The sequence below is a fragment of the Paramormyrops kingsleyae genome, chromosome 12 (assembly GCF_048594095.1).
Source record: "Paramormyrops kingsleyae isolate MSU_618 chromosome 12, PKINGS_0.4, whole genome shotgun sequence".
Lineage (NCBI taxonomy): Eukaryota > Metazoa > Chordata > Actinopteri > Osteoglossiformes > Mormyridae > Paramormyrops > Paramormyrops kingsleyae.
Window position 1 is genome coordinate 2,644,650 of NC_132808.1, and position 16,415 is coordinate 2,661,064.

General features: G+C 38.7%; 2 protein-coding genes across 4 annotated transcripts in view; one reads left to right on the plus strand and one right to left on the minus strand.

Moving 5' to 3' along the window:
- Nucleotides 1-453: 453 nt before the first annotated feature.
- Nucleotides 454-10,040, minus strand: cckar (cholecystokinin A receptor). The gene is made up of 5 exons (XM_023796149.2): nucleotides 7,608-10,040; nucleotides 6,855-7,106; nucleotides 4,952-5,213; nucleotides 4,372-4,499; nucleotides 454-3,646 (listed from the first exon to the last, which is right to left on the minus strand). The coding sequence occupies exons 1-5, from the start codon at nucleotides 7,732-7,734 to the stop codon at nucleotides 3,096-3,098; spliced, it is 1,320 nt and encodes a 439-aa protein (XP_023651917.1). The 5' UTR covers nucleotides 7,735-10,040; the 3' UTR covers nucleotides 454-3,095.
- A 61-nt stretch (nucleotides 10,041-10,101) lies between these two features.
- Nucleotides 10,102-16,415, plus strand: part of tbc1d19 (TBC1 domain family, member 19) — a 46,940-nt gene continuing 40,626 nt past the window's right edge. For all 3 annotated transcript variants that reach the window (XR_002836269.2, XM_023796147.2, XM_023796148.2), the window contains exons 1-3: nucleotides 10,102-10,239; nucleotides 10,641-10,713; nucleotides 11,106-11,151. Coding sequence is in view for 2 of the 3 variants with exons in the window: in XM_023796147.2 (XP_023651915.1) it covers nucleotides 10,144-10,239; nucleotides 10,641-10,713; nucleotides 11,106-11,151 (215 nt within the window). In the remaining variant the exon portion in view is untranslated. The remainder of the gene's footprint in view (nucleotides 10,240-10,640; nucleotides 10,714-11,105; nucleotides 11,152-16,415) is intronic.

A 16,415-nucleotide genomic window follows, 5' to 3' on the forward strand; every position in this document is an offset into this window, starting at 1 on the left:
CATTGAATGGAGCATTTAAAAAAAAAATCTAGATTGCTTCGTTACAGAGCAGTAATATTGTAGCCAAGGAGACTGACACTGTTCCTAGTAGACTTTGGTGGCCCATGCAGTGGGTAGGTGTCCTGGCAAGAATAGGAGAATTTTCAGGGCATGAATGCCATTTGTGAGTTTGGAAACTATTATGAAGTGAAATTATGTCATTGTTGACACACCACAACAAAATGTGCCCTATATTTAGCACACATGTGATATCATGACATAAAAGGGGACAGCTAATTCAGCACCCAGGGAGCAGTACCTTGCTTAGGGTACTTCAATGGTACTCTGCTGGTCAGTGATACAAACCAGCAATCTTTGAATTACATGTGCACTTTCCTAACGATTAGGCCACCACTACCAACTAGTGCATGAATAATTCAGGTAAATTTTTAAAACATTCTCCAACAATAATGGTCTTTTGCAGAATACAGTTTTATTATATTTCTTCTAGTAAACATTCTCTACATAAAAATTCTCATTCAATATAAAATGAGACTTAAAACATGCCATGTAAAATTTCATTCCACAAATGTTTTACAGAGAAATTAAGAGTAATATGGGAAAAAACAGCACTAGAGTATGACGTATGCAGGGTGTACAAGATCTATGGCTGGCATACAGAACCATGCGGCTTCTTTGAACCCCCCTCCACAGGTGCAGGAAATCCCACAGCAGGTGCCTGCACACTGAGGTTCAAGGATAAATGTAGCACATCTGCAGATACTCCACACCACCAAAGGGGTGGGGTTACACAAACATGAAGTACAGATTAGAAGCCAGCTGGATAGTTTAGTTTTAGACTTTAAACACAGCTTAGCATGTAATTATAATCATCCATAAGATTCATATGCAAGAAGTCTAAAAATGCCGTAAGTGGCTGACTCTTCACTGTGACCCCAATCTTGCTCTCACCTGTATATGTGTGAGCGGTTGTCTCAGGGAGAGCAAGACAGCGTAAGCAAATAAAGGATTTCCCTGACAGGAAATCATAAAGTATCATGAAAGAAGTGCATGGGAGCTACAACACTCTGGATGACAAACATTCTTCAACTAGAAGGAAAATTCTCAAGCCAGTTCATCAGTCAGTTCGAAGCACATTTTCCAGCAATTTCAAGTACCAAAGGTGGTACAGTTAAACCCAGCAAGTATGTAACAAATTATTCACTGGGTTATGGTGACACCAAGAACTACTGGCTACAAGCAATGTAAAGGAGTGCAGAGCCGCAGTGGGGGTTGCTTTCTGTGTTTAAAAGAGAAAGACCAAGCACAGTGGGCACAGTCATGAGAAAGACAGCAGAGAGCAGACATACACTATATTAGCTAAAGTTTTGGGACACCTGCCTTTACACACACATGAACTTTAATGACATCCCATTCTTAATACATAGGCTTTAACATGGAGTTGGCCCACCATTTGCAGCTATAACAGCTTCAACTCTTCTGACCACTGTCCACAAGGTTTAGGAGTGTGTTAATGGGAATTTTTGACCATTCTTCCATGAGAGCATTTGTGAGGACAGGCACTGATGTTGGACGAGAAGGCCTGTCTCGCAGTCTTCGCTCTAATTCATCCCAAAGGTGTTCTATAATCGGGTTGAGGTCAGGGCCCAGTGGAGGACAGCCAAGTTCCTCCACACCAGACTCGCTCATCCATGTCCTTATGGACATTGCGCAGACATGTTGGAACAGGAAGGGGCCATCCCCAAACCGTTTCCACAAAGTTGGGAGCATGAAATTGTCTAAAATGGCTTTGAATGCCATCAAACTGTACTGTTGGCACGATGCAGTCAGGCAAGTACCGTTCTCCTGGCAACTGCCAAACCCAGACTCGTCCATCGGATTGCCAGACAGAAAAGCATGGTTTGTCACTGTGGCGTGCTTTACACCACTGCATCTGACGCTTTGCATTGCACTTAATGATGCCCATTCCATGAAGTACGCACTGTTCTTGAGCTAATCTGAAGGCCACATGAAGTTTGGAAGTCTGTAGCTATTGATTCTGCAGATAGTTGCACACTGTGTTCCCGCTCTGTGATTTTATGTGGCCTACCACTTTGTGGCTGAGTTGCTGTTGTTCCCAATCACTTCCACTTTGTTAAAATACGACTAACAGTTGACCGTGAAATATTTAGTAGCAAAGAAATTTCATGAATGGACTTATTGCACAGGTGGTATCCTATCACGGTACCATGCTTGAATTCACTGAGCTCCTGAGAGCGACTATGTGCTTCATTTTATACACCGGTGGCTATGGAAGTGATTGGAACACCTAAATTCAATGATTTGGAGGGGTGTCCCAATACTTTTGGCAATATAGTGTGTCTGTAAGGCTAAGGGGGGTGAAATCAACTGGGTCATTAGAAATGTACACACAACTATACAGTAAGTACTTAATAAAGTTAAATAATAATTAAAAAAAAGTTAATAAAAGTTTTCTGTTTCAATTGGTGATGCCTTAAAGGTGTCTAAAAGGCTTTGTCATACTTAAATTCAAGGCTATGGTTGCAAGGCAGGTAAGAACCCAGGATGGGGTGCCAGCCCATCACAGGACACACTCACACAGGCATACAAACAGGCAATTTGGCAACTCCAATTAACCTCAGCATGTTTTTGGACTTTGGGCAGGGGGAGGAGGAGAAATGGAGTACCCAGAGGGAACCCCATGATGACATGGGGAGAACATACAAACTCCACACACATGGAGTAGAGACTCAAACCCTGGTCCCAAAGGTCTGAGGTAATAGTGCTAACCACTGCACCAGCATACCACCCATTTATGATCAATTTTCTATTATTTGTTATATTATTATTTGACAAATACCCAATTGGTTTCAGATAAAGGGCATGGTGGAGATCCCAAAGTGACCCACACATAATCAGCATTCCTTCAGTCCTAGTACCAGTTGCCCAGTTAACAGATCTGTATGTCTTGGCTGTGGTGGGTTCACATTTTTTCTTAAGCACATACAAATTTTCTTGCTAACATTCCAGTCAGCAGTGCTATAAATTCCCCATTGCCTCCCCCAGTCTTGTGGTGCCGGGAGTGGGACTACTCATTATGCCTGGGCAGAACCACGTATGCTACTGTATGTGAAGCGCGTGAAGGTGCCATTATCATCCGTCTCTCGGATTGTGGTGGGCCCATGGTTAAGGTGTCCAGGTGGGAGGCGGTCACGGCAACTGAAGGTGGCAAGGACGCCCAGGCGGAAGCGCTTGTTCATGAAGCAGTAAATGATGGGGTTGACACAAGCAGAGGTGTAGGACAGCAAGTGGATGAAGGATATGGGAGCTCCTGACAGTAGCTGGATGGCAGAGTGCTGGTGAAAAGCCCGCCAGGCATTGGCAGTAAAAACCGGAGTCCAGCAAAGGAAAAAGAGGCTAACGATTACAATGAGCATACGGATAACCCTCTTCTTGGCCATTAAGTTGGCTGTGGAGCTGTTACTACACACACGGCTAAGCTGGGGCTTGTTGCTGTCAGATGTGACCACCCCCTGGGGGTTGGGTTGTCTTGATTGCTGCAAATGCAGTTGATCCTTCTTAAAGGGCTGTAAGTAGCAGCCGTCTCCATCATTGGGCTTCAGGCTTCCTATGGCAGCCTGTCTCTCTGGGGAAGAATACAGCGATAAAGGAGCAGTGCTGGCATGTCACAGCATAACATTTCTGGATGTGTGTATGGGAGAGTGAAACTGTGTTTATGCAAAAGTCTGAGGTCTGTGAGTGTCCATGCATGGGTGTGTGGGAATGTTAATATGTGTGTGGATCCTGTGAGTATGAGTATAAAATCAAGTAAGTGTCAACATAAGTAAATATGTAGATATTGGAATTCCACAATACTCACTCAAAATAAATTATATAAGTAAATAAAAAATATTCCAATAATTCATATGCCAGTTTATTTTAAAATAACTCAAAATTTTTATAAACCTATAATTATTATGTATTTCATACATAATAATAGTTATTAAATACTAGTGTATAATATGTACTTATTATTACTTAAATAATTCAAATGATATTTCACAATAAAGTTCAAATTTTCACATTGATGTGTTTCCGAATGACAGTTTTCCAGACCAGATTTTTATTTTACATTGATCTTGTCAGTATAAGATAAGTACTCATATGTGCATGAGGGTGAATGTGTTATATGTGTAGGTATATAATACTATATATGTGTTAGGGTGCATTCTCTACATGCAGTAAGCGAATAATACACAGCAGCGTAAACGTCCTTCAAACTTATTTTAGGATTCTAATATTACATTTCTTTATGAGGTGAAACAGTTATACTGTAAGTACAGACTAAGGGGTTCCTGGGCATTTTCCTACCTCTATTGCTTTTCCTGTTCATAGTCTCAAATTTAATTCCCCTGTAAAGTTCCAGGGAAATGAGCCCATAGGCTGTCATCATGACTATGCCTGGAACCAGGAAGAGGAGCAGCAGAAGGAGCACATACCTAGTGGGGAACAGTAAAGGGAACCGTATGAGGAAGAGACAGACTTACATTTACGGTGGAGGAGCAGTAGGAAGGGCAATAAATGAACAATAAAAAGAAAAGGAATAAGAGGAATCCATTCCTGGATGCAGCTGTAGTAAGAACAGTAGCAAGAGGTGAAGTAAGAAGTATAGACATACCTGGATTGAACAGTAATATCAATAAATACCTAGGAGACAGGACACTCCTGATTGAAAGTTGATTTACTTTATGCTCCAGATAATCAATTACTGCTTGGTTAATAATATCTAATGTTTAGTATGCCTAACTCGGGCTAACATAAGGATAACCAATCAAAACATGGTTTATTTTGAGTATATCTGAAAGACCGATTAGCAGTTTTGAAAAATAAAAAGCATGCTTATTAAATAATGCTGAAACTCCACAGAAGCTGAAGCATGACATGCTCTTACCAGGACTGCTGAATCACGTCGCTGGGCCATACGAGCCGGCACATGTTTCCTGTGCTGTTGTTGTCATGTCTAAGAGGTACCAGGGTGCTGAAGATAGGGTAAGGCAGCATGAGCAGGAAGGAGAGAACCCAGGTGGAAGAGATGACCTTGGCGGCATGGGACTTGGTCTGCCAAGTCCTAGAGCTGAGTGGATTGCAGATGGCGCTGTAGCGCTCCAGTGAGATAGCCACCAGATTGAAAGTAGACACGGTCACTGAGATGCCTGTGATTTTGAACAGGAAACATGTTGCACGGGCTACATATGCTAGCATTATACAATTTTTATCATTGTAATTATTATGAATACTTTTTAACAATTATTATTATCATTTTGTCAGTGCCGTAATAATATAACATTTTAAAAAATATTTTAATGGGCATAATGAGTATAGTGACTAAAATATGATTATTCTGAGCATTTAAGTGGCAAAAACACATTTCGCAAGAGTTATAATGTTACTCTTAATATCTTTACTTGTAAAGCTGGACTTAAGAGCAAGGCTGCAGGGTTGTAACAGAAGAGGAGTCCAGGCCATTCCTTGTGGTTTAACAATTTAACAATGTACTTCGAACTGGTTCCAGACATACAGAGCTTGCAGTTCCATTCTCTTTATCAATAGCATCTGAAGTTTCTAATAAATATTAACAACTCCTAGCACAGAAGCGGGGCATGTAATAAACAAAGTAAAATTATCATGGTTATACAGCAGCTTAGTCATGAAGGGAACTCAAAAGTTTTCACTCCTTTTAAACACTGTGCCAAATTAAATAAATGTCTGTACTATTCTGTGTTGGTCACTCCATGACTACCCAAACAAACAAGGAAATGTATTCCTAAGTTAGATAAAGATCAATAATGTGTCTTCACAAGCAAACCTTATTTCATACTAATTTCAGGTGTCAACAACATACTACGTTGTTACAATTATGTAGAAAAAAAATCAACAGCACTTGACCAATATATAGCCTTCTCCAAAAATATTAAGTTATAGCCTATAATATATGCGATTAATGCCATGACTACTATAAAAAATTAAAACTTTACATTTTAAACAAAAAACTGAATAAAAAAAAAATTGAAAGAGACGTTTTTACAATCTATCTCATTTTATGTTTTTTACATCCACCAGTACTTTGTTTAATTGTACCACTCCACTATATTTAATTAGCACCGATCCATCCATCCATTTTCTGTAATTGCTTGTCCTATTCAGGGTCACAGGAGGTCTGGAGCCTGTTCTGGAGGCTATGCGTGCAAGACAGGGAACAACCCAGAATGGGGCGCTGACCCATCGCAAGGGTTTAGTTGGCACCATAAACCTATCTGGGTAAGAAACACGTGTTTTTTTCCTACTTTCTTTTTTTAAAAATTTTACATATGCTTTTCTAAATGCATGTAAGTAAATGACTATACCACAATGTCATCATTCTCAGCCCTAAAAATGAATGCGTTGTTTTGTATAATAGATATGCATAGTCGCACTGGTCTGGAGTGTTTCCAAGATAGATACTTAAAATGTTATTCTACATTTAGCTCATTTATCTGACACTTTTATCGTGACTTACAGTAAAGGGAAGGGTTACAAGAGAGGGGGTATGTATGCTCCCTGATATTTGGGCCCACAATATGTACTTTGTTAGCTCAGTGGCCTACTTGATCAGCTACATAAACCACTTAAACAGAATAAAATGCTGCATGTTATTTTTGTTATTTGTCTCCTTCTTCATAAACTGTTCATGCTGTCATGCTTCCAGCAACTGGAAATTTGTCAAAATGATTTGGTACCAATCACCTAAGTCCACAGTAAGCTAGCATAGGATATGGAGTGATAGGAGACAAATACCCCCCGAACCCTGATCTCACCCATGAAGTACATGGCCACCTTGCACATGCCACTGCCGAAGACGAAGTTGCGCATGACGTTGGGAATGAGAGTGAAGGGCATGCAGAAGATGCAGAGCATGAGGTCGCTGGCAGCCAGTGACAGGAGGAACAGGTTGGTAACAGTTCGCATGCGCTGGTTTCGCACCAGCACAGTGATGATCAAGGTGTTGCCCAGCACACTCAGGAGGAAGATCACACTGTATAGCACGATCCGCACCGTCTGGTTTGCATCTGAGAAGCACAAAACCAGCCGTGTGTGTGTGTCCTGGAGGGCCCTGCACATTTTTGGGTTTCCCCTCATTTAACACACTTGATTCAACTCCTTGTGCTAATTACCACAAAGCTCTGGAGCTGAATCATTTGTGGTGAAACAGAGAAAACTAAGCTACACAGGGCTCTGGCCCTCCAGGACTGAAGATTGACACCCCTGATATATACACTCCTAAATTTGATTAAACATAGCGAAGCAGCAAAGCTATAGCCTACATTAATTATACATAGGCTTGCCTAAAGTCAGACATTTTTGTAGTACAATTGTAACCCACTCCTTGACAGTTAAATCTGTTTATGAATTTACAGCAAATATGTCATTTATTAAATCTTAAAAGTTAAGCTTTGGAGTTTTCCATATTAAAGAATTTGTCATTATTGTTATTGAAAGTTACGTATAATGAAATATTACATCTTAAACAACCAGTGGAGAAGGAGAATGTTAAATAAGATGAAGCCTACCTTTCAGCTCCGGTTGCAAGTCCACTTCACCATAGCAGTCGGAATCGTTCTTTATTCCAAGGCCGCATAATAGTTTGTAAATATCAGTGGAATTTATGAGCATATCGTGCAAGGTGAATGTCTCCATAGCCGCTTATATATAACACTAAAATGATCTCTAAATTCCACTAAATTCCACTCATGGACGTACAAAACATTCCATTATAAAATGCCATCAATATTTGAATTTACTCTGAGCCAATACCCTGTTTAAATAGCATATATTATTACGATTGTACCCGACAGAGGAATTTCTCGCTTCTTCGCACTGTACATTTTATAAGTACGTTTTCATTAAATGGTCTCCGTCTCCAAAATATGTTATATTAGGTTACCAGCCTGTTACATAGGGTTTTTGATTTCTTACGAAAAAGAACGCCAAAGTTACCCGTGATCCAGCCTTGTAGTAAGGGAAGTAGCCTACTGTGCGGCTCCCTCTCGTGAACTTGGGGTAAAACACCAAGACCGCATTACGAAAACTCCGCCTTTCCTATAGGCCTACTTACGGATAGTTTTAACTTTTCGTTCAGTGCCAAAGACTACTTTCTAATTAGATTAAACCTTACCCGATCAGATAAAGATTTACAATTATAAATATTAAATTTAAAACTATGCGAATTTTCCTTTTTGTCTGGTGGGATAACTTTAAAATATTAAAAATATGCGATGAGATTTATGTAAAACTGAAGGCTTGTAACTTTTACACAGAGTTATAAAACGTTTACTAATATTATTATTAATATCAACGCGATTCATTTGAAGATTGATAAATACAATATGGGTAAAAATCACGAAGGGAGTGCTTATTTACAGTGCATCGTTCAGAAAAATATTATTATTTAAGTGTATTCCACACACAAAACGCAACTAGAATATGCCAATGTTTTTACAATTCGAAAAGAGAGTTAGAACCTGACATATGCAGCCTTATGTAATAGAATCCTGTACGCAGTTCGTTATTATGGACCGGTAAAAACAAATAATAAAAAAGTGAGGCCTTTTTGGTAGCTTTTTCATACCTCATTATTTTTCTTAGTTTTTCTAAGTCCCTTCAATTTCAGTTTTGATTCATTGTGACTTTATTTATCAAACCGCTCTGGCCCAGTTTCAACGTAAATTACGAATTTGTAACTTTGAGGCCAAAATTACTTGACACCGGGGCTCTACCTTCTAGGATCTGCCAATTGTACCCTAGCTGAACATAAATGTGTACCTTTTTAACGTATAGGACTCCGATGAACATTTTTTGTACCATTGGGGGCATTTTATTGTTGTTTGTATCTTTGGGTACAAAACTGCACCTGGGCTGTAACTTTATTTCCTGACAGTGTAGCTTGTTAGGATGCAGGATAAACGTACCATTGCGTGTGAATTAATCTATTCCACACGAAAGAAATTGCTTTCTTTCAATATTTTTTGACATTTTGAAATATTGCCTTTTCAGATGGCAGAATATTTTCAGCTGATTCTTTCACTGAAATTCCGCTCACTTCGGATGAGTCAGTGATGAAACTGTCATAATCAGGATTAATTGCACAATGCTGAAAAAATAACTGGCTGTGGGAACGCATAGACGGCATGTGGTCACCCAGCTGTCCCCAGTCTTTCGCTGTATAAATTTCAGAGCCTAGCAGACGGCGCTGTGACAAATTGGTTATTTCCCCCGCGTGTCGGTGAGTTTGAACCATTCATACCACGACGTTTGACAGATATATGCCCTACGCGTAATATATCGGGTTATAAGCCTGCCAATAGCCTATGTTTAATTTCCATTATTTCAATACTTAATGAATAATATATCGTGTATGCATTTGTATATGTTATACTTAGTAAAGCAGGATAAAATCAAGACAAACACTATTGCACCGATCCCTGTGCAGGACCACAATATTATTCGCTTTATCGACGTTATAACAGCAATTAAGTGCAATAATACTAAGACACTGACTTTAAGTACTTACGACGTATAGTATAGGTATAACAATGAAGTCCAAGTTAAGTAGGGCGCATACTGATTAAGTTGGACAAAGGGTAAACTGGGACACTTATACGTTTGGTACACTTATATCTCTACGCCTCTATGGTCTATTAATCTCGGTTCTTGAGTTTTCAATACTAAATACTTTTATGTTTTAATATTTACAATAAATAATCATATATTTAAGGTGAGACAAAAAGTAAAATTAAAAAAACTGTCCCAATTTATCAATATCCACCCCACAAACTGAAAGGACCATGTCCTTTTATAACCACGGAACAAATTACACGCCAAAGAGTAGCACCGTTTCGTATAGTTAATATTAATCGGCACTGACATCTGCGTGCGCAGCGCCACTCTTAGGAACTGATGTTCGCTATCTATACTTTCCGTCGGTGATTTCTTCGGCTGGCGCTCAACCACGCAGTTGCTTAGTTACCGCGGATGGGGCGGAAATCAAATGGACTGCTGAAATAAAATTGATCCCCGGAATAAAATAACGTTAATTGAAAATACGTGATGGATGAAGATGTGGGGGTGAACATAATAATTGCTCAAGTTTGCCAGCGACTAAAGGGCAGTCATTTACATTCTCACCTGGAAAAACAGGCCAAAGTAAGTAGTGTGTAATGCTGTGTCATGTTAACCCTCCGAACGTCCAACTAGTTAGCGTCTTGAAATGACTGATGATTTAACATGCTTCAGCACAAATTCTAACGAAATGTACTATGAACAAAGTATTAAAACAATTTCCCTATAACTAAATTTTATGTATCAGGAATTGCTTGGTGAGGGACAAGTGAAATGTTTGGCTAGCTGAATAGCCTTCATGGCTAAAAAAAATCTGAATTGAAGATAACCATGCCTTTGTACTATAAAACTCGAAGCAATCAAATCAGTTAATATTATAGATAAATAATACTTGTCACAAGGGATACTTTTAGCTGAGTGAATATTTGTTAAGACCGCATATATTTCATATATCTTCATGGTTCATGGTGACATTTTTCTTGCAGGAATGTTTACACAGACCAGAGATTAAGCTCGAGTGTATCAAAGATGACGTACGGAGTTTTCTAAAGGAAACTGGTAATTGCTACTCGTGTCTTTCGAAGCATTAACTCGTGCTCTAAATCGCTACATTTGTAACCACAATGCAGTGGTTTACGTCACGTCGACGGAGTGCAGTTTTCTGAATATCTGACCGAGCTTGTGGATTATCTGACAGCAATTCGTAATATTAAATCTTGGATGGGCATAAAATAATCATTGTAGTGAGTTAAAATGAACACTCAATGTACACTAAAGTATAAATATGTCATTTGCTGTACGATTTGATGATAATTATATTAGTGTGTCATAAACTGAGGGAAAAGGCTTTCACTTAACATTTACATCAATGTACCAGTAACAACTTTTTAAACCATGGCATCAGATTAATAGATTAATTTCTTGGTATATTGAAATGCTCTCTTTAACAGGATGGGAGAGAAAGCTGCAGAATGCAGTCTATCGGGAGCTGCACACGTGAGTAGTAAATAGAAAAAGAAAGTGTTTTTGGACTCTCGCAGACTTATAGGTGTAGCCTGCTGGTGAAACGTAACCCTTTTCTCACTTTCGATGGAGAAGAATTTACAAAGATTTCACATATTTTTGTAAAGGTCTTGTCATCTGTTTCCGTGACAGATCATTTTCTCTAGACTGTGTTTTATGGAAAATATAGCACATGACTACCTTGTACTGCTTGCAGTCAGCTAAAGCTAATTATAATAATGTTTGTAAATGTTCTGCAAGTTGAACTTCACATAATAATAATAATAATAATAATAATAATAAACCTTTCTATAAAGATAATGAGACTAGTTGTAACTAGTTTTCTTATAAATAGCTAAGCTTATTGTTTCTGTACAACACATATTGGTCTTAGAAATTGTCTCTCTGTATTGAAGTAAGTGAAAATGATTAATTATACAACACGATGTATCAGGCAAATGATTACAGCCAACAGGTCATAATCATCCTGTGAGACCCTTGTAACATTTTCTATTGTTTCTATTTTCTATATTGTTATTTTTTGCTGATCCTATGGATCCTGTTATACTTTCTTTTTTTTACTGTCTTTTTCATTATTGCTGCTGTTCTAAAAGAAATTCCCAGTTGTGGGATTAATAAAGTCAATCTAATCTATTTAGACAGAAGGAAAAAAAAAAAAAACATATGCTATATACTGTGTGTGTGTGTGTGTGCGTGCGTGTGAGAGAAAGAGAGAGAGAACAGCTTTGCTGTGACTTGAAATAGATTCTGTTTGTGTTACATTCTGTTGGAGGGATGTGACACCATTTGTTCTATGAAATTCCACCAGATGTTTTGTTGGAAAAACCTTGCTGAAACATTTTGCTAGGATAAAATCTGGTGACTGGGGTGGCAGTGTATAATTTTACTGTTCACCAAAACTCTGAAATGGAAAGAAAAGTTAGTCTGATAATTCCAAATATATTGTATGGGTGAAGATCTGGACTTGATTAAATTTTGAGACCAATCGCATTGTTTGTTTATCTGTATGTTTAATTGGTACATCATGCCACCAGTTCTACCAACCTGAATTACTTTTTGTATTTGGTGAATAAAGACTTGTCTGAAAATTGACCTCAGACATTTCAGCTTGTGAACATAACTGAAAAAGTATTTGATGGTTTTTTGATCTTGAATTTAATCTTATCAACAACAAAAAATTATTTTTGTATAGCCCGTTATCACAACATTACATCGTCTCAAAACGTTTTACATCATCCCCGTCTCAAAGCCCCCAGTAAGTAAGCCATAGGCGACAGTGGCAATGAAAGACTCCCTAGAGGGAAGAAACCTTGGGAGGGACCAGACTCAAAGGGGTAGCCCATCCTCCAGGGGCCAGCAGGGAGAGTCACTACTTTGCAAAAGAATTTTGTGAATAAGCTCTACATCTGATTTTATTCCCCCCCCCCCCCCAAAAGGTGAAGCATGAAAAGTGATAGGTGGCAGCAAAGGGAGGAAAGAGCAGCTGCAGTAAACACTTGATCTTGTGAACACAGTAGATCTAAAAGTATTTCATAGATCGACGAGTGGTTCAGCAGGCTAAGTCTTGGTGACTGCGGTTGGAAGATCACTGATTCAAGCCTAAGCAGAATAGTCACATGTCTGTGGGTCCATGAGCAAGGCCCTTAACCCTCAGCTACAGTGATGCTGCATGGTGACTGACCCTTTGCTGTGACCCCCTGTCCCCCAAGCTTGCTCACACCAGAGCATGTGATCGGAGTGAAGCGGTGAGAATTTCCGGCTGTTGGCTCCGCCCACTCCTCCGCTCTAATTTGCACTAAGCCGCTCCGCTCAACACCGCTCCTCGCTCCACTAAAATTTCCTCCCGCTCCAGTCAAATCGCTCCATGCTCGCTCCAGTTTAAAGAGGGACAAATAATCTGCATGCCTAACAAATGTCACCTTAAACCGAAGCCTTATATCATAAAGAATTATGAGCAATGGCAACATTGCCACTCAGAACAGAAAATATTTATTTTTAAGCAACATATAGGCAACAACGGACAGGTATGGCAATGACATTCCACACAAAAATAGGCTTGAAAATAAAGGAATCAGTGGGCTTAATAGCCTAAAGAATATACAGGCTAAGCATCAATGTTTTAAATTCCTCAATTTTTTCTGCTGATGCTGCTGCTGTGTCTCTCCATAGAATAAAATTTCACTGACAGCGTTATGTAAAATTTAAAAAATCCTATTAGACCTACGTTTGAATGACAAAACTAATTTATTTGATTTCCAATATTTACTTTATAGGCTATTATACTTTAATTTACTTTATAGACTTGATATGCTACAACCATATTAAACTTGCTCATGTTTTGCTCTGGCTTCAGCCTGTTCGTGTGGCACACTCATGTTTCTGAGAAAAGTGATTCCAAAGTGAATCTTTCACCACATTGTTGTTCTTGCTCTACATTATTGTCATCTATACATCTGATAAGAATAGTACAGTTTTATGATTTATCAGTTGTGAAATACTTTACGAATTCCTTCTCGGCCAATTTGTGTAACAGTCTTGATAATTGTACAGATGAATTCTGGGTAGATTTGGGCACGCCTCGGAGTCGTAGTGTGAGCGGTATCGGAGCGAAATTGGAGACAGAGCGACCGCTCCAGCCTTAATTAAAATACCGCTCCACGCTCTGACCAAATTTCGCCCGCTCCGCTCCACTCTGGCTCACACCTACCTATGTGTTGCATTTAATGCAAGATGGGTTAAGTGAAGGGATACCTTCCAGTGTACCTGTACTTGTGCAAATGGCAAATAAAGAAACATTTCACTTTAATTTCTTCTTTTTTTTGGAAATTCTCAGGAACGTTGAACAGGTCAGTGGTTGTCAAACTTTAGGGTGCCAAATAATTGGGAGGTGTCACGATGATTTTCTAATAAAAAGTTTATTCGATGTTTTTATTTGAAAAAAGTGTATGATTTTTTTTTTTATGCCACTGTGGCAGTCTGTAGGAATACTGGCAAAATTGATCAGGCCTCCCTCCACCCCCACTCAGCAAAATTTATCTGTAGCAGTCTCGCTGGTTGGTGAAATTAATCATTGCATCATTGGGAATTCAGTAAAATTAATTTCAGGATTAAAAGTGAAATTTTTCTCATTGGGAAATTTGATCGTGTTACTTATCCCTAGTCCTACTCAGTGGTGGAACATGAAAGAACAAACACAGGCAGGCCCGGATCTGGTGAGCCTGATTATCTTTTGTCTCCCAGTTGCATTCGCTTTCTTAAGTGGGATTGTCCATTAAACGCTATTCCCACCTCTCAAAACTTTATTTTACAAAGATTGCAAATCTCTGTACTACTGGTTTCTGTTAAAAGCGTAAAATACTTATCTTACGCTCCTCGTACTGTGAAGGGTATGTGCATGACATCACAGCAGGCGGAAGTCACTGTACTTACACCCACTGAGTAGTAAAAAGACTGAGGGGCAGCATTAGCGTTCGATTTGAATGCCGCAAAAAAACACATGTAAAATGGGAAAGAGCTATCGTGCGATTGATTGTTCAAATAGATTTAACACGAAATAGGAGCTGTCTTTTTAGAGATTGCCAAAAACTTAAAATAACTTAAAAATAAGTAAGTATAGGACATGGATTGGTCACGCATGGCCGAAACCAGATCCGTCAAATAGGTGTGGATATTCGGATCAGTGCATCTCTACTTTTAATACAGATATTTTGGAAAGGTAGAGAAAGTATAGATACCACACTAAAATGTTTTCAAATAAAAGTCATCCAGTGAAATACTAGTCAAAGTGTTTGGTTTTAAAAGTACTTAAATACCAAAAGTAAAAAGTACTGCAGATTGAAATATATTGATCTTATAAAAAAGAAATTGCCCATAGTATGTGTGAGTATGTTCCATGATCTCAAAAAGGCCTACGACGTGATCTACGTAGATTTCCAGAAGGCCTTTGATGTTTTCCCCCACAAACAGCTCTTGCTTAAGCTCAAAGCTGCAGGGATTTTAGGAACTGTAGCAGCTTGGATCAAAAACTGGTTAACAGACAGGAAGCAGTGAGTAGTTATTAGAGGCACAATGTCGCAGTGGGTCTGCGTTCATAGTGGAGTACCGCAGGGTTCAATTTTAGGACCATTATTGTTCCTAATTTACATTAATGATATTGACACCAATACATACAGTAAACTGGTTAAATTTGCAGATGACGCTAAGGTGGGTGGTGTAGCAGATGCTAAACTAGCAGCACAGAGGCTACAACGGGATCTTGATTTAATTAGCGACTGGGCTGATACCTGGCAGATGAAATTTAATGTAGATAAATGTAAGGTAATTCATGCAGGGAGCAGAATTATAAAGTACAGATATTTTATGGGTTTCCACTGAAATAAAGGTAGCTGATTATGAGAAAGACCTCGGTGTGTATGTTGATGCTTCCATTTCCCACTCTCGCCAGTGTGGGGAAGCAATTAAAAAGGCCAGTAGGATGTTGGGTTATATCTCTAGTAGGGGTGGCACGGTTCACAAAACCCACGGTTCGGTTTGTATCACGGTTTTAGGGTCACGGTTTTCAGTTCTGTACGGTTCTTGTTATTTTTTCTTTTAATCTTTAACACTCCAGAAATGTACTTCAGCATATGATATATAGCTTAATTATCCACAATTTAGGATACAGTATTAAAAAAGCTATATCATGTAATCATGCATAAACTGAATTTGACTTGACTTAAAGCACATTATTAAAATTATTAAACATTATTAATCCCAGAACAGTAATAAAATAAAAGTCTTGCCTTAACATAAATGCTAAAAGAATAGATCGCTTTAATCGCTATTACAGTTGGGTATGGGCACACGGTCTTATTTAGAAAACATACAAAAAGAGACGCATATAATGTTTAATCATTCGTTTTGTATTTGTCCGGTCCACGGGGTTAATTTAATTGGGGATCGTTAAAATGATAGATCACCTATCTTGATTAAGCCTGATTCGGTTCGTTATATATATAAATATATATATAACGTGAAAAAATTTTGTATTAATTATATTGAATGTTCTTGAGTAATCGATAAAATCCAGTTTCTGTGTATGTACAAGACATCAATCTGTAATAGTTCAAAATATGTCCAGTTGATATGTCTAGTATGATCATCTGGCAATAGCCTGTAGGTCTGTGTGGTCAGACACTGCAATAAACAGAATTTTTAGGAACATGGCAAATGTTCACATTGCAGCATGGAAGCAGGCT